At 39.5% G+C, this 13,790-nt stretch overlaps 1 protein-coding gene across 1 annotated transcript in view; it reads right to left on the bottom strand.

Annotated features, from left to right (window-relative positions):
* The window catches only part of col11a1a (collagen, type XI, alpha 1a), a 93,223-nt gene that overhangs the window by 54,256 nt on the left and 25,177 nt on the right, over positions 1–13,790 (bottom strand). The window contains exons 8-23 of the mRNA XM_042510329.1: positions 11,516–11,779; positions 9,977–10,042; positions 9,651–9,692; positions 9,467–9,529; positions 7,797–7,871; positions 7,568–7,651; positions 6,330–6,386; positions 5,087–5,140; positions 4,926–4,979; positions 3,806–3,859; positions 3,587–3,640; positions 2,730–2,783; positions 2,272–2,316; positions 2,004–2,057; positions 1,866–1,910; positions 561–614 (exon numbers count right to left, since the gene is read on the bottom strand). Coding sequence (XP_042366263.1) covers positions 561–614; positions 1,866–1,910; positions 2,004–2,057; positions 2,272–2,316; positions 2,730–2,783; positions 3,587–3,640; positions 3,806–3,859; positions 4,926–4,979; positions 5,087–5,140; positions 6,330–6,386; positions 7,568–7,651; positions 7,797–7,871; positions 9,467–9,529; positions 9,651–9,692; positions 9,977–10,042; positions 11,516–11,779 — 1,119 coding nt within the window. The remainder of the gene's footprint in view (positions 1–560; positions 615–1,865; positions 1,911–2,003; positions 2,058–2,271; positions 2,317–2,729; positions 2,784–3,586; positions 3,641–3,805; positions 3,860–4,925; positions 4,980–5,086; positions 5,141–6,329; positions 6,387–7,567; positions 7,652–7,796; positions 7,872–9,466; positions 9,530–9,650; positions 9,693–9,976; positions 10,043–11,515; positions 11,780–13,790) is intronic.

The following is a 13,790-nucleotide window of genomic DNA, read 5'->3' as shown; positions in this document are numbered from 1 at the left end:
TTCAAATGGATCAGCCTCGAAACATTCCCCTTCCCAATATAAACCCCTGAAAAATATTTGAGAAGACTCTGTGTGGAGAGTGCATGTGTGCGTGAGTGCATGTGTGTGTACACTTATTATGTCTCCAGGGAGGGATGGGAGGAATAGAAGAGGGGCAGAAGAGAGGAGGGCAAAATTCAAAAAGTCAAAATGAAGATGATCATCTCATTTGACAGGTCAACTTCTGACTTGATGCCTCAAATTTAACTTCAAAAAAGCATAACATTGTCTTTTACACCTGAAGACACAAACAACATTATGCCATGCCGTAAAGATAAAGCTGTTCAACTCGTAATTAATCAAAATTATCTTGACGCTCACAAGCTGTCAACAGTGAATCCGAAGTAAATCTGTTTTTCACTACATGTGGAGTTTGTGGTGGAAGATATAGACAGCAATGAGGCCTAAAACAAGTGTGTCAGTGGTCATTCACTGTATTACCACATCGTGATGTATGAATCGATACTGCTCCTTATCTGCTTTTGTCATAGGTGTCATGGATGTATGATTGACTCACTCACCTGTGTTCCTGGAATTCCCTGCTGTCCGGGTGGACCTGGTTCTCCTTGTGGTCCCTGAAAAAAGATGGAGGTTGTCAGAGCTAAACATGAGTCGCAGAATAATCATCTGTCCCAATCCCGCCACCTAAATGATTCATGTTATCGTCCACCTTCTGCCAATCAACAACATAAATTACTATGGCACAAAACATGATTTATTTAAGATGTTTCCAGAGCCAAGTGGAGGCTGTAATTTTTAGATGATAAGTCACAGACTGCCCTGAATGACAAACTGAATTGTAACTCACTAACCAATGGCAACATTTACGTTAAAGATTTCATATGACCATATATAAGTATGTTAAAAAGGGTGGGGAGTAAAGTAGACTTAGTAGTATTTTCTTTACCAGCCAGTACTACCTCCAGCATCATCAAACTGTTTGATGTCCAACTCATTCTGCAAGTTATTTGATTAAGTAATTACTTTTTGAAGAAGTGTTTTGGTGAACCTTCTCCCATTGTCCTGTCTCATTTACTCGAAAAGAAACTATCTGAGGCCGTGAACCCGGCGTAGGTTTCGTTTTAACATTTGGGGGGACACATATAAAACAGGGGATTTGGAATCCATTTCCAGGAAATTTTAAGCATCGAACACTGAATTTACTGCATTCTGGTGGTTTTACGCATCCAATTCTGCCTTTTCTGCATCAGTTTATGGGGTAAATGTCTTTAATTTTTATCAAAGTAAATGTCTGCTAATTTCACATTTTATGTGGAAGGACAAATGCACACAATATTCATGATGAAGTTCCCTGCATCCCCCCTGAAGTCTACACCAATTTATGACCCTAATGTATTCTATTGTTAAGAAAAAGCAACCCTGACTAACACAACATGTCATGTAGTGGCTTTGGAATATCTATGTGGGGAGCTACCAGAGTCAAAACGTAGGGATCTGTCTCTTATATTATGGGTTTCTATTAGTTAAAGATCCCATTGTTAAATGTCCCTTTCTGGTAATAGAGTGCACTCCAGCTGTGACTGAATGTCATTATGCAATGATAAAATATACACTACATACATAAAACAAAGCTTGAGGTTACCTGTTTGACCCTAACGCAGCATTTCATTCATTAGCTATTGTAAATCTGAAGCCTTGCCTATTATTAAACAGAACTTATGCCACAGTTTATCATTTGATCCCGTGCTGCCTGTTTAAGAGACTACCCTCCTACTTAGGTCCTCTGAGGCATAGGAATGACCTTTGTGCAGTCACAGGGGCTGATAAAGCGATATTTTAGTCATTTTAGCAAGTTGTGTTCATACCATGTTTCCTTTGGCACCTGGAGGCCCGTCAACTCCAGCAACACCCTGCAAAGGACAAGTCAGAAAATGCTCTAATACCTTAAATGAATTACAGGAAGTGATATCAGAGGAAAGGATGGTGAAGGTGGTGGTACGTACGGGAGATCCAGGGGGTCCTGGAGGACCACGAGGTCCCAGCAAACCTCGAGGACCCTGTGAACAATGAGAAGCAGTGACTTATTTTATGTGCTTTAAACAAAGATAAATAGGGCAATCATGTCCTCTGGTGGATAACTTTGTCAAAGAGAGATCAGATAACTGAGAAGCTTTGCAAAACAATCTTTAAGAGGATCCTGTTGCAACATGTTGGAATCCCATATGTTTGGTATAGCCCGATGAAACAAAAGCATCAGCAGTCAAGCCTTACACTCTCGCCGGCTAATCCTCGGGGCCCAATCTCTCCATCCTCGCCCTACGAGAAGGACAAGACAAAAGTCAGGGTAAATATATTGAATTGGTCTTCATCTGGGAGGTTCAGTGTTTCATGCTTTATAATGTTAACAGATGCAATCTGAGGTAAATATCTGCATCTTGTATTGAAACATAAAATATCTATCGCCAACTTAGCCAGGGCTTAATCTCAACCTAACCAAACATTGTTGAATGCAGTAGCTTCCTGGGGGTGGAGGTGGGGGGTAGAGTGGGGGAGTTAGTTTTATGGGGAGGTTAAGGTTAAACACAAACTCTCCTCCTCCCCACTTCATAGTCTCCGCCCAGCTGCTGCTGCCTCGAGGCTGAGCTGGTGGACCACAGCGGATGTAACTGAAGTGGTTAGTGGAGTGGTAAAAGTCGTTAAGGATTTTAGTAAAAAGAAGAGGTACTTACTCTCTGTCCATCCTCTCCAGGGGCACCTGGGGGTCCCATTGGCCCTACCTCCCCCTGAGAGAAGAAGAAAATAAGAAAGAGAGACAAATTCAGGTTAATTCATTTTATAAACTGACCACACCTAAATGTTTTAATCTTGGTCCAAGCAGAGTTCATCATGTTTACGCAGTCACCAATAAGATGACACACTTTGTTTTATATTCAACTGCCCTCCACAATAAAGCAATCTCTTTTTCGAAATCTACTTCATAAACTGCGGCTCATTCTACAAACTTGAAACACATCAAACATGGCTACCTGTCTTAAGTGCAATGCTGTCAATACATTTTTCCATGTCAGTCTTAATAATGCAGGTGCATTAGAGGACTGAAACACATTATTATTTCTTACTCAATTATTACCCTCATGACTTTGCAGTTATTCACTCATCACACTGAAATTTACACAAATTACTAAACATGATCTTTGACCGCTGACCGGTGACTGCAGCCAAATGTTTTTGATTACATCCAAAACGTTTGCCATGTAAAAGATACCCCACCCTTCAGGAAATCATAGTAATCTAAGAAGACAAATCCCCAATAACTAAGGGATTTTATTTTAATGCCAGTTTTGAGACTTATCAAATGAAAAGTATGAGAAGCATTGTGTTTTGCGCATAAGTATCAGGCATTGTTTCTCAGGCAAAACACAGGGATTCCTTCAAAATCTGCTTCATTATTATTTTCAGTGGACAAATCTCACAGGTCCAGGACAAGTAAAGGAGTAAAACATGTTTTGGAGAACATCAAAAGTTGTTCATATTGAAATACGATTTTAGCAAACTGAAGTGATGACAACGATCATACTGTACTCACCCTGTGTCCCTTCTCACCAGGTAGTCCAGGCAGTCCATCAAAGCCTCTGTCACCCTGTGCAGAAATACAGCAGAGGATGTCACCAGATCACACAACAACCCCACACATCTATCATCATGGGCTGTAGTATAGTCAATGTGATGCTTTATAAAAAAACCCTCTATTTCCAAGTTGAAGTTAGTCACATGAACATTACAATGATGTGATGGCATACAGTACCTTGGAGCCTGGCTCTCCGGGCATTCCACGGGCCCCGTCAGCTCCAGCACGGCCCTTAGAAACAGCAGCAGAAAAATTACACAGACATAAAGATGGATAAAGATATTGTAATCAGATAGTGAACTGAGATAAGGACAGAAACACCCTTGAAATTCTAGAAAAGCCATGTTTGTTTAAGATAATTAGAAGTTTTTTTGTTTTCTCTTTTCGTCTTGTTAAGGTGGTTTGTTGGATTCTGAAAGTCCTGTCGGTAATAAAATATTTAAAAACAAATATTTGATAACAAAATTAGATTAAATATTTAAATATTTCTTGAATCAGAACTGAGTACTTCTGATGTTGCAGACAGTGTTGGCACCAAAGAGCAATAAAATAAAAACATGATTAACAGAAGTCTCTGGTTAACAAAGTATTAAACTGTAACATAGACGAAAATCAAGGTGGAATAAAGGAAGAGAAAAGAGCATCCTTAAGCCTTATGCCAGTATTCAACATTGGAGAAGTTTTAAAACAAGGACTGCTGATGAGAATACCATATAAATATAAAAACCTGAAATATATTTCATTCTCATTTTTCTCAGCTTTTCTGTTCCATAGATGTTATACGGCCCCTTGAAACCACAACCTCTTTCCCTTGGTTTCCATATTAGTATATTTTAGGATCGTACAAAAAATGAGTCCAATAGCGTATTAGACAAATAGGTTTACACTCCCAAAAGCAATCTTTTTATCATATTTTATGACATTAAAATCAGCTGATGGCCAACAGTTGACCCATGACTCAAGCTTGTATTACTTATTTGCCTATGACTGGTTTATGTTTATTAGTAACCAATTAGGTCAAGACGTTTGGCCCTGCAGAGTGACTGCACTGTGACACTAATTGCGTCCCACATCCATGGCCACTTTTTCCATTTTGGCATTTTCAGACAGATTTACTGCCTGGCCATTGATCCGAGGATTAAGCACATATCAAGCAATTGTTTGTTGGAGTGGAAATAAGCCTCTCAGCGTTTGAGCGGTGACCACGAGTACAAACAAGCGCACAACAACAAACACAGAGACATGTGAGCGCGCACACAGCACAATGAGAGTGGACTGGGTCATTGGGTTCGCTCACCCTCTTGCCAGGTTTGCCAGATTGTCCTGAAGGCCCTTGGATGCCACGGGGACCCTGCACAGGCACATGAAGAACACTTAGTGATGGAGGACTAATAACCTGGGAAGTGGCTGTTGATCACAGGTGAGGAAGATTTATAAAGATATTTGTTTAATACTCACTTGTGGACCATGGTCTCCACTTTCACCTTTCAGTCCAGGAGCACCAGGTAAACCCTAAAAGAGAGCACAGAAACCACACGTCAAAATATTTTTCACTCAAACTGTGACACATGCAGTTTGCCACAGAAAAGAAGAAACAATTGTGTAAAGTAAACAGCAGATGGCGATGTTTAGCTCATTGTGTGCATTGTTGTTGCATGTTCACATGAAGAAAAATGAATCCACACATTCCTGTTACTACAGGCGCATGAACTACCTGAGAACTCAAGTGAATAAAATCAAATACAACATGATCCTAAAAGTGCTTTCACTCTACTAAGACTCTCTATGACAATTTGTCTCAGAAAGATTAATTGTGTGGAGCTGGCACAAACACCGCTGTTCATTTGGACAGTCAAGGCTTGTATAGTATTTAAAGTATTACAATCTGATTTAAAATGTACAAGAAATGATCCTGATAGCTCAAAGTTAACACGAAGCCTAACTTTACATTTACACAACGGGGTGTCTTTTGGCATCTACTGTACTTAAGTCTAAAAATGCAAAGCTAAATTGTTGGTCTAGGCAGAGATTTGGGATATATACTGCAATATGGATTCAAAACCTGTGATTTGGTAATTACACACATTTTAGAATCATAATATAGCTTGAATGTCTGAAAAACTGGGTTTTAAACATATGATGTCAATCAAGAGGGGACACATTTTAGGGAGGCACTGTACATTTGCAAAAGATAAAATCTACACTATCCTTATCTTAGCCACTGCTATTTGTATCAACTTACTGCCATATCATTTCAGATTATTCTGCCTGGCCTTTACCCTGAGAAGAGCAGATCTAACAGAGGGTGATTCTTTGTCTCTTTTGTAGGTCCTTCTCCTGCAGATAAATAGTGGATCGTGTATCAACAAGCCCAAGAGAAAGGTGGAGGAGGGGGATCAACAACAGAATGAAATTTTCTTGGCAGCTGATAGAACCTAACATACTGGCTGTGTGGCCACTGAGCCACCAACCACTGATCCAAAAACAGCTCTAAACAAGCAACCTGGTTCTGCTTTCTTCCCAAGATTATTTTTCTTTGACAAAAAAATATTAATGAAAAGCATATACCATACAGTTTTGAGTGACTACAACTTTAATTTTCATATACTATAAAATAAATGATAAACAGGTGCTGGAAATCAAAAAAGCCAAAGTCCTACAAACAGCCATGAAAATAAACAAAAAAGAAGCAGGGACTCACCACTGGTCCCGATCTTCCTGTCAAACCCATTGGCCCTGCAGGTCCCCTCATGGCCAGCTGCAGAACAGAAACAAAGACAAGAACAAGGTCAAATTCCATTTGGTAAAATAATCCATTCACAAAAGTACTGTGTTTACATCTCTGAGGAAAAATACTCTATATATAGGGGCATATACTAAGTCTTTTTTATGTTCCATACTGAAGTAAATCTGCAATTTTTCTATTTTTACTTTCTTTCTTTCTTTCTTTCTTTCTTTCTTTCTTTTTGTCTTGCATTTCTAAGTATTATGTTGTTATTGTTATTGTTATGTGTGTGTTGTTTTATGACTGAATACAATCAAATCAATATGAATACTATTAGTTGTGTCAGTGTTTTTATGTTGTGGTTTCCATCAGTTTTATTTATTTATTTATTTATGAAGTGGTTAGTAAATTACCCATAATATTACACATATGGTTGGTTACATATTTCGATTGGTCATTTACAGAAACAAAGCTTTTTATATTTAATTTTGCCACTTTACATTGAGTACACTAAAAATGCAGCCATTGTATATCTGTAATTATTATACTGCATATTGCATTCTTAATTCTAAATTTCCATGCATACCCTTCTCATTCAGCTCACATGCTGCACAATTAATCTGTCACATTAATCTTATAAATTGATCCTTTGTGGTCCACTCTCATGTTGTACACATTCTGGATCATTGTCTACTTTTATTTTGTCATGTTGTCTTATGGAACAGCAAACTTTTATATTCACACATAATGTCTTTGTTCACTGTGGTCTCTGACTGTAATTAATGTGAGATATCGTGCAAAATGCAACAAAACTCCTAAATACCTGGTCCAGATTATCTCTTTTCCTCTAACCACCCACCTCCTCTCCCACATATACACAAAGACATTTTTACACCTGTTGGTTGGGCCCACCCGCAGGTCGAGAGCCCTTAAAGTATTTTTAACAGTCTCTCCTGTCTGTCCATCTGTTTAAAGTGGCCTTTTTATGTTGTTGCTCTTCACCCTGCTCGGCATGTCTCCTTTTAGCCTTGCAAGGCCAACGAAATGCAGCCCCCCCTCCTTCCCTCCCCTCCCCTCCCCACCAAAATACTGTCTCCTTCATCCTTCCTCTCCTTTCCCCCTACAGCTGTGTGTGCAGAGCAGGGCGGGGGTTGGGGTTTGTCCACAGCCTTTTGGCTTCCTGTTGGCTTTTTTAAATGTCCTTTTCTACTCACTCTGGCCTGAGACAGGATGGCCTGGGCTTGGGCTTCTTGGGCCGACACCACTGGACCCTTCTCACCATCCCCACCAAAACGGAACTGTTGAACACAAACACACAGGCATTAAAACAGTTACTCATTCTGTTTGTCTGCACTGTTCAATACCCTGTGTTTGTCTAGTTATGGAATTACATGATAAAAGGTGGCTGGTATGCAATTCTATTGCCTTGTTCTGAGCACTTACTGGCAGCATCAGCATGGTACCAGGGGGACCTGGCACACCATCAGCACCAGGCAGACCAGCACGACCAGGAGGACCCTATTATACAGAAGAGACACCATAAGGTTTATGAAATGATCAGCTTTATCAAATTAATTGTAACATGTGTAAGAGCTCTTCCTCCTCCTCCTCCACTGTTTCCTCAGTGATTATTTAAAAATACAAATCACATAGCTGCTTGTATGTGTGTAATGTATATGTTATCATATTTAAAAAGCTAACTTAACTCATGTTGTTTAAATAAAAGCTATCTAACTGCTTACCCTACTCTGTTAGCATTGTGACACGGCCCGCATGTGCACTTCTTTAGGGTTTTAGATAATAACATTTACAGCTGGGTTAAATTTGGTAAGAATTTATGATGGTGTATATCACTGAAAATCTTTCCTGAAATCTGTAAGAAGGTACAACAAAGTGTAGACAAGCAAAGAAATGACCTTTTGATTTTGACTTTGATTTTAAAATGTGCTGTTACGTATGTTGTTAACAGTGGCAGTAATATAAAAGGAGCACAAACACACACTTTCACATGTGCGCACACACACACACACACACACACACACATCACACACATGGGGACACACAGATGGAGCTGCAAATGCGGGAGGTGTGCTGTTTGTTAGTTTGATTAACATGTGCTCCTCCTCCTCCAGCACACATAGACCAGGCCTGTCCATCTGTAAACCATGCTACTGTCTATGGTCCAAAACCAACATCCTTTTCCATTAAATCTGGTGTGCATGTTTGTGTGTGAGTGTGTGCTGCATATCTCGGGAACAGAGAGAGTCTAGAGAGCAAAGTGTTAAATATGGATACCTCTTACTGAGAGAAACCCTTGCAGAATATCATTCCTCATCTTATACTCTTCAAGTTACAAAAATAATAACTATGAAAAACCCACTGAAATCTTTTAGGTCTTACTGTAGTTGGGAATTATTTGCACATGATGCTAAAAACATTTCATAATGCATGAACAGTATAAATAGTTAAATATAATGACTGAGGTGTAGCTCAAGCAAATCAAATGAAGGTTTTCTCCACTAACTCTACTCTGTTTTATGATAAGACACCTTGGAGGGCATTATTGTGCTTGAGGTTGGTTGTCACAAACTATTTTAAATATTTTTATTGGCACCAATAAAGAACATACCTCATGTGGCTGTTGTAACATAGGTTTCAAAAATGGTTCTATGCAGCTGTATAATGTGATTTCATGGAGTTTGGTGATGAAAATTGTATTGTTTTTTTCTCAGAATGTCTCACAGGTCAGTGTCCCAATTACATGATAAATACATATACACTCAACCATTGACTGTTGCCTATTTGAACAGTGGCTGCAGTGTTGCATGCTAACACTTGATTGTAAGCTGATCTCAATGGACAGAAAATACTGACGTCAGCAGCATTAGAACATCAATTTAAAAAAAAACAACTATTCAGCTTGGTAAGGGAGTTTTGTTTAAAGACTGGTCAACTTTTATTTTAACAACTAAGACAAATATAATTAAACTTAAGAGGCTTTTCATGATGAAAGTTAGTCAGTGATCGATCAGTCAGTAGTATGAACGCACTATATTGACAGTCAGTAAAACTAAGAAAATGTGGCTGTTTTGAGGACATATATGATAACTTACCCTGTCACCAGGATCTCCAGCAGGGCCTGGGGGTCCTTGTAGGCCTGAGGGACCTGGAAGACCCTAAAAAGACAAAGCTCGGTCAGCAGACCACCAGCAGGCATGCTCATTAAAATCTGACAACAATGTATAATTATGCTCAGGTGCAAAACACAGATTTATTTCTTCTTAACAATGTACTCACAGCTGGGCCGGGGGGTCCTGGTGGTCCCTCAATCAGCATACCCTTTAAAAAGAAACACATTGTTTCACACCACAAGTTCTGAACCTGTGCAGCAGTAGCACTACAGAAAGGCTCAGAATGAGTCAACTTTGTGGGGGGGGGTTCTGCTTCAAGTTTGGGGTGTTTGACCGGCGCTGTATACAAGGTAAAACTCCAGTTCAGCAGTTTACTTCATTCACTTGGTTTTTTCATTATTTGCAGTTTATAATAAAAATGACAGAAAGAACTGGCAGCTCTCTCAGTAAACAGAACACTTTGAACTAAAATGACATGATCACATTTCTTACAGGTTCAATGACAGCTGGCTCGCCCTTTTCTCCCTTCTGGCCAAAGGCTCCTGCAGCACCAGCAACCTGCAGTTACAGAGCAAGCACAGAGGTGACATTCCTCACACAGCAGCTACAGTCCACAGGTGAATGAATAGCAATGATGAGCGAGGAGGAGGCCATTCAACCAGTGAAAAGAATGTGTGTTAGTGCTTGAACAAATTTTTCTTAATCAATATCATATACCCAGTTGCAACTACTGTAACTACGTCAGAGATAGAGAGTGAATCAAGAACAACACAAAGTGGGATGACATTATGGAACCAAACAGGCAAAATGTTAGTCGTCATGAGCAAGAATGGACCTCTATGTGCTTGAAATGAAGCAATGCTGTCACTGCATTGCCACTGTGCAGTGTGGCCAATGGTGACCAAATAAACATTGCAAACAGGCTATTGTGGTCAAGCAAACCTCACAAACTAACATATACAGACACAATAAGAGACACTGCCCAACACTGTACTATTTCACATTTAAGTGAAGTTAATGGTCTTCTTTTCTGTTGTATTTGTGGAAGTAAATAAGTTCAGCTGCATTTTGTGTATGTGTGTTTTGGAAGTGAAGGTGGGGTGAGATAGGAAGAATTAGGAGGTGCTTGTCTAAAAGTAGAAGGGTGGGCAGTAAGTGTGTAGATTAGTATTAAAAAGGCATACAAGACTATTAAGTCTTTGCCCTCCCATGGTTACAATACCTACAGGCACACAGACACAAACTTGTTTGATGATGTGCTGATATTGGGCACATTTAAATAGAACTAAGGCCAAATAGTTAAACATAAAACAAAGTCGAGAAAAGGATAGGATGTCTGTTTAATATTCATACAAACTAGGTGACAAGCTGTGACTGTTGGTTGGTGAGGACAGAGTTCAAGAGTTTGGGAGGAAAGTGAAAGGAATCTATAACAGCTTGATTACAACTGTGTGAGTTTTGTGTGCACTGTGCAGACAGCTGCCTATGAGTTATGGGCTAATTGCTGTGCATACAGGGAGGGATATGTCACAGAGAGGCCGCTTGTTAAAATGGCAGAGGAGGAGAGGGAGGAATCACATTTGACTGCTGTGATGAGTGGGTGGGGGTGGCTTGTTGGGTATGTATGGGTGGTGTACGGGCTGGGCCGACACACACTGACTGAAGTCTGAAGAAAGATGAGGTTGGAAGAAAGACAAGAGAATGTGTAGGTGTGATAAATTTCTCTGCTTGTGCACACAGTGTGTCAGAATGAGATACTCTCAATTAAAAAATAATCAGTTACATCCTTACTAAGCAAACACAGATGCATGCAGTGCCCCCATCATGGCTGTCAATCATTAAATCCCCAATCACACACCAATGAGACAGCAGCAAGACTCCAAACTCAACATGTCAATGAAACACTGCCAAGCAACCAACTAGGAAGGCGTGCACTGGAAGACAGAGTGAGTCCATAACACAAACAGAGTCCCTAATACGTGCTGTTCATGCTCACACCCGTCAGTCACCAGGCCAGGGTGTGGTACTTACGGAAGAAACATCAGTTTCAGCAGCAACCCCGGGCCCCACTTCATCATCGTAGGTTGCCGTGGGTCTGGGCGGGGCCGTGCCATACTCATCATATGCCCCGTAATCATACAACCTGTTGTCAACTGCGCCCAAGTCATACTCCTTTAGGTCATATTCCTTAAAGTCATATGCTTCTGCACCAGTGTTATCCACTGTTTCTGGGACAATGGGCTCCGGGGCAATGGGAGCATCGGTGACATATGCACCAGCATCCTCCTCCACAGCCTTCCAGGTGTTACCCAAGCGAAGAGGGGGGAAAGTAATGGTAAGCAACCAAGGAAAAAAAAGATGTTAGTTAAGCAATTTAGGCAAATGGTTTACTTTTAGATGTTATTAAAGCCAACTAAAAATAATTAAGCATGATATGCAGAAAACTAAATTTAAAATATCAAAGGTAACACCTTATTTATTCCCACTACAGTAAAACTCTGATGTAACTGGCCTGGTAGTGCTGTGTGATTTTAATTTGATCATGTCCAAAACCAAAGGGCTAAAGTATACACTGAATTATGTTACTACATATATACTGACTGAATGACCATTTGTTTATCAGTTACTCAATGTGAGTTATCTTGAATCGTGAAGAAAACTTTTTTCCAGCATGACTCTATCATGAATTGAGAATCCAAAAAAGGAAAGCATTCTTCGTGAATTGAGGTTAACAGAGACTACAACAGCAAAATTATATCCAAACATCTGTTTGCAAATTTAAAAAACTCATGCAGTATAATTTAGTCTTATTATCCAGCCATGTGCTCAGCACTTTCCAAACACCTGCATTTTAGCTGAAACATAATGATTGTGCATGAACTCTACTCAAATGGAGCTTATTCACATGCATGTGCTAAAGCATGCTCAGGGAGTGCTAGTCATAAGCAAAAGTTTTATTTTGTATGATTTTAGTAAAAATGCATGTGTGGGAAGTACTGATCGCACGACTGGATAAAGGAAACTGGGATTGTACTGCCTGTAAATGTATATTGACATTGACTGATTGATTGCTGTTGTGAAACGTAGTCGTCAATGATATCCATTCAGGATGAATGTTAGAATGTTCCCCTTTTTTGGATTCTTTGTTTACCGTGGAGTCATGCAAGAAAAAAAAGTATTCTTTTAAAGGCTTTCAGGATGGATGTGTATCTAATAGTGTCTGCTCTGTTAAAATCACACATTCATGAAGTACAGCAGTTCCTTACAGCACACCTCAGTTCAGTAACCAGATGTCAAAGGAATAAATAAAGTGTTACCTTAATGACTAGATAAAAATATTATTAAAAAATGTTATTAACAATCAACGTTAAAAAAGTCGATTAACTACAGATGTCAAGACAGACGTTATGTTATCTCAGCCGTCTTTTCTGTCTCATCATACAACCGCATAAGATATCCTGATTCAGATAGTAAAGAAAGGCTGAAATGTCTGAAATGACAGTAGCAGTAGTTTGCATGGGCATCTAATCAGTCATCAGATTGTAGTAGCTGTGCAGATATACAGAGTGCATCAAGAACATTGTAATTAATACGTCAACAAATATGTTTTGATAGAATACGTTACTAGCAGCTTGTGATATTACCCTGATACACTCTGCATTTGGCACAAGTACTATAACCACAATCACCTGGCACAATTTTCTTCTTTTATTTCAAACTGATCCGTGTGGATTTAGCTTTGAACAGTGACAAAGTGGATGTAATTACACAGTTACTTATTATATATTGGCAGTATTTCATCTGACTGAATTATATTTTCAACATTTCCCATATAATCACATCCACTTTGTCAAACACTGCAGTAGACAATGCGCATTCATAGCTGGCTGTGAGGAGGTTGTACTCCTCATTGATCATAGTTCTTACAGAAGTAAGTAGCAGAACTAGTGATCAAAACCAAGCTAAAGATGTGATGGACAGGTCATATATTGTTTAACAGATAATCTTTACTATCATTTACTGTAAATCAAATTGGCTGAGAGAGGCTCTGCGACTATCAACTTCATGGATAAGGCTGCAAATCTTGTCAACTCTCTGCTCTTTGTGTCGGTAATTAAAGCAGACAAGCCAAAGGGATAGAGGCAGCAATTCTGAACAAACAGAAACTATCTCTAAATATCTGAAAAAATATTGTTGGCTCTTTGTAAAGGCGCACATGTTGCTTCACTAACAGTCTGAGTGGTTTCTATTAGAAGGAGGGACACGTTTCCACAACAAATACCCTTGTGATCACAAAAGTAAGATG

This window comes from Plectropomus leopardus, chromosome 21 (genome assembly GCF_008729295.1).
Source record: "Plectropomus leopardus isolate mb chromosome 21, YSFRI_Pleo_2.0, whole genome shotgun sequence".
In the NCBI taxonomy this organism is placed as follows: Eukaryota; Metazoa; Chordata; class Actinopteri; order Perciformes; family Serranidae; genus Plectropomus; species Plectropomus leopardus.
The sequence above is the reverse complement of the archived record's forward strand: the minus strand, read 5'-3'. Positions and strand labels throughout refer to the sequence as shown.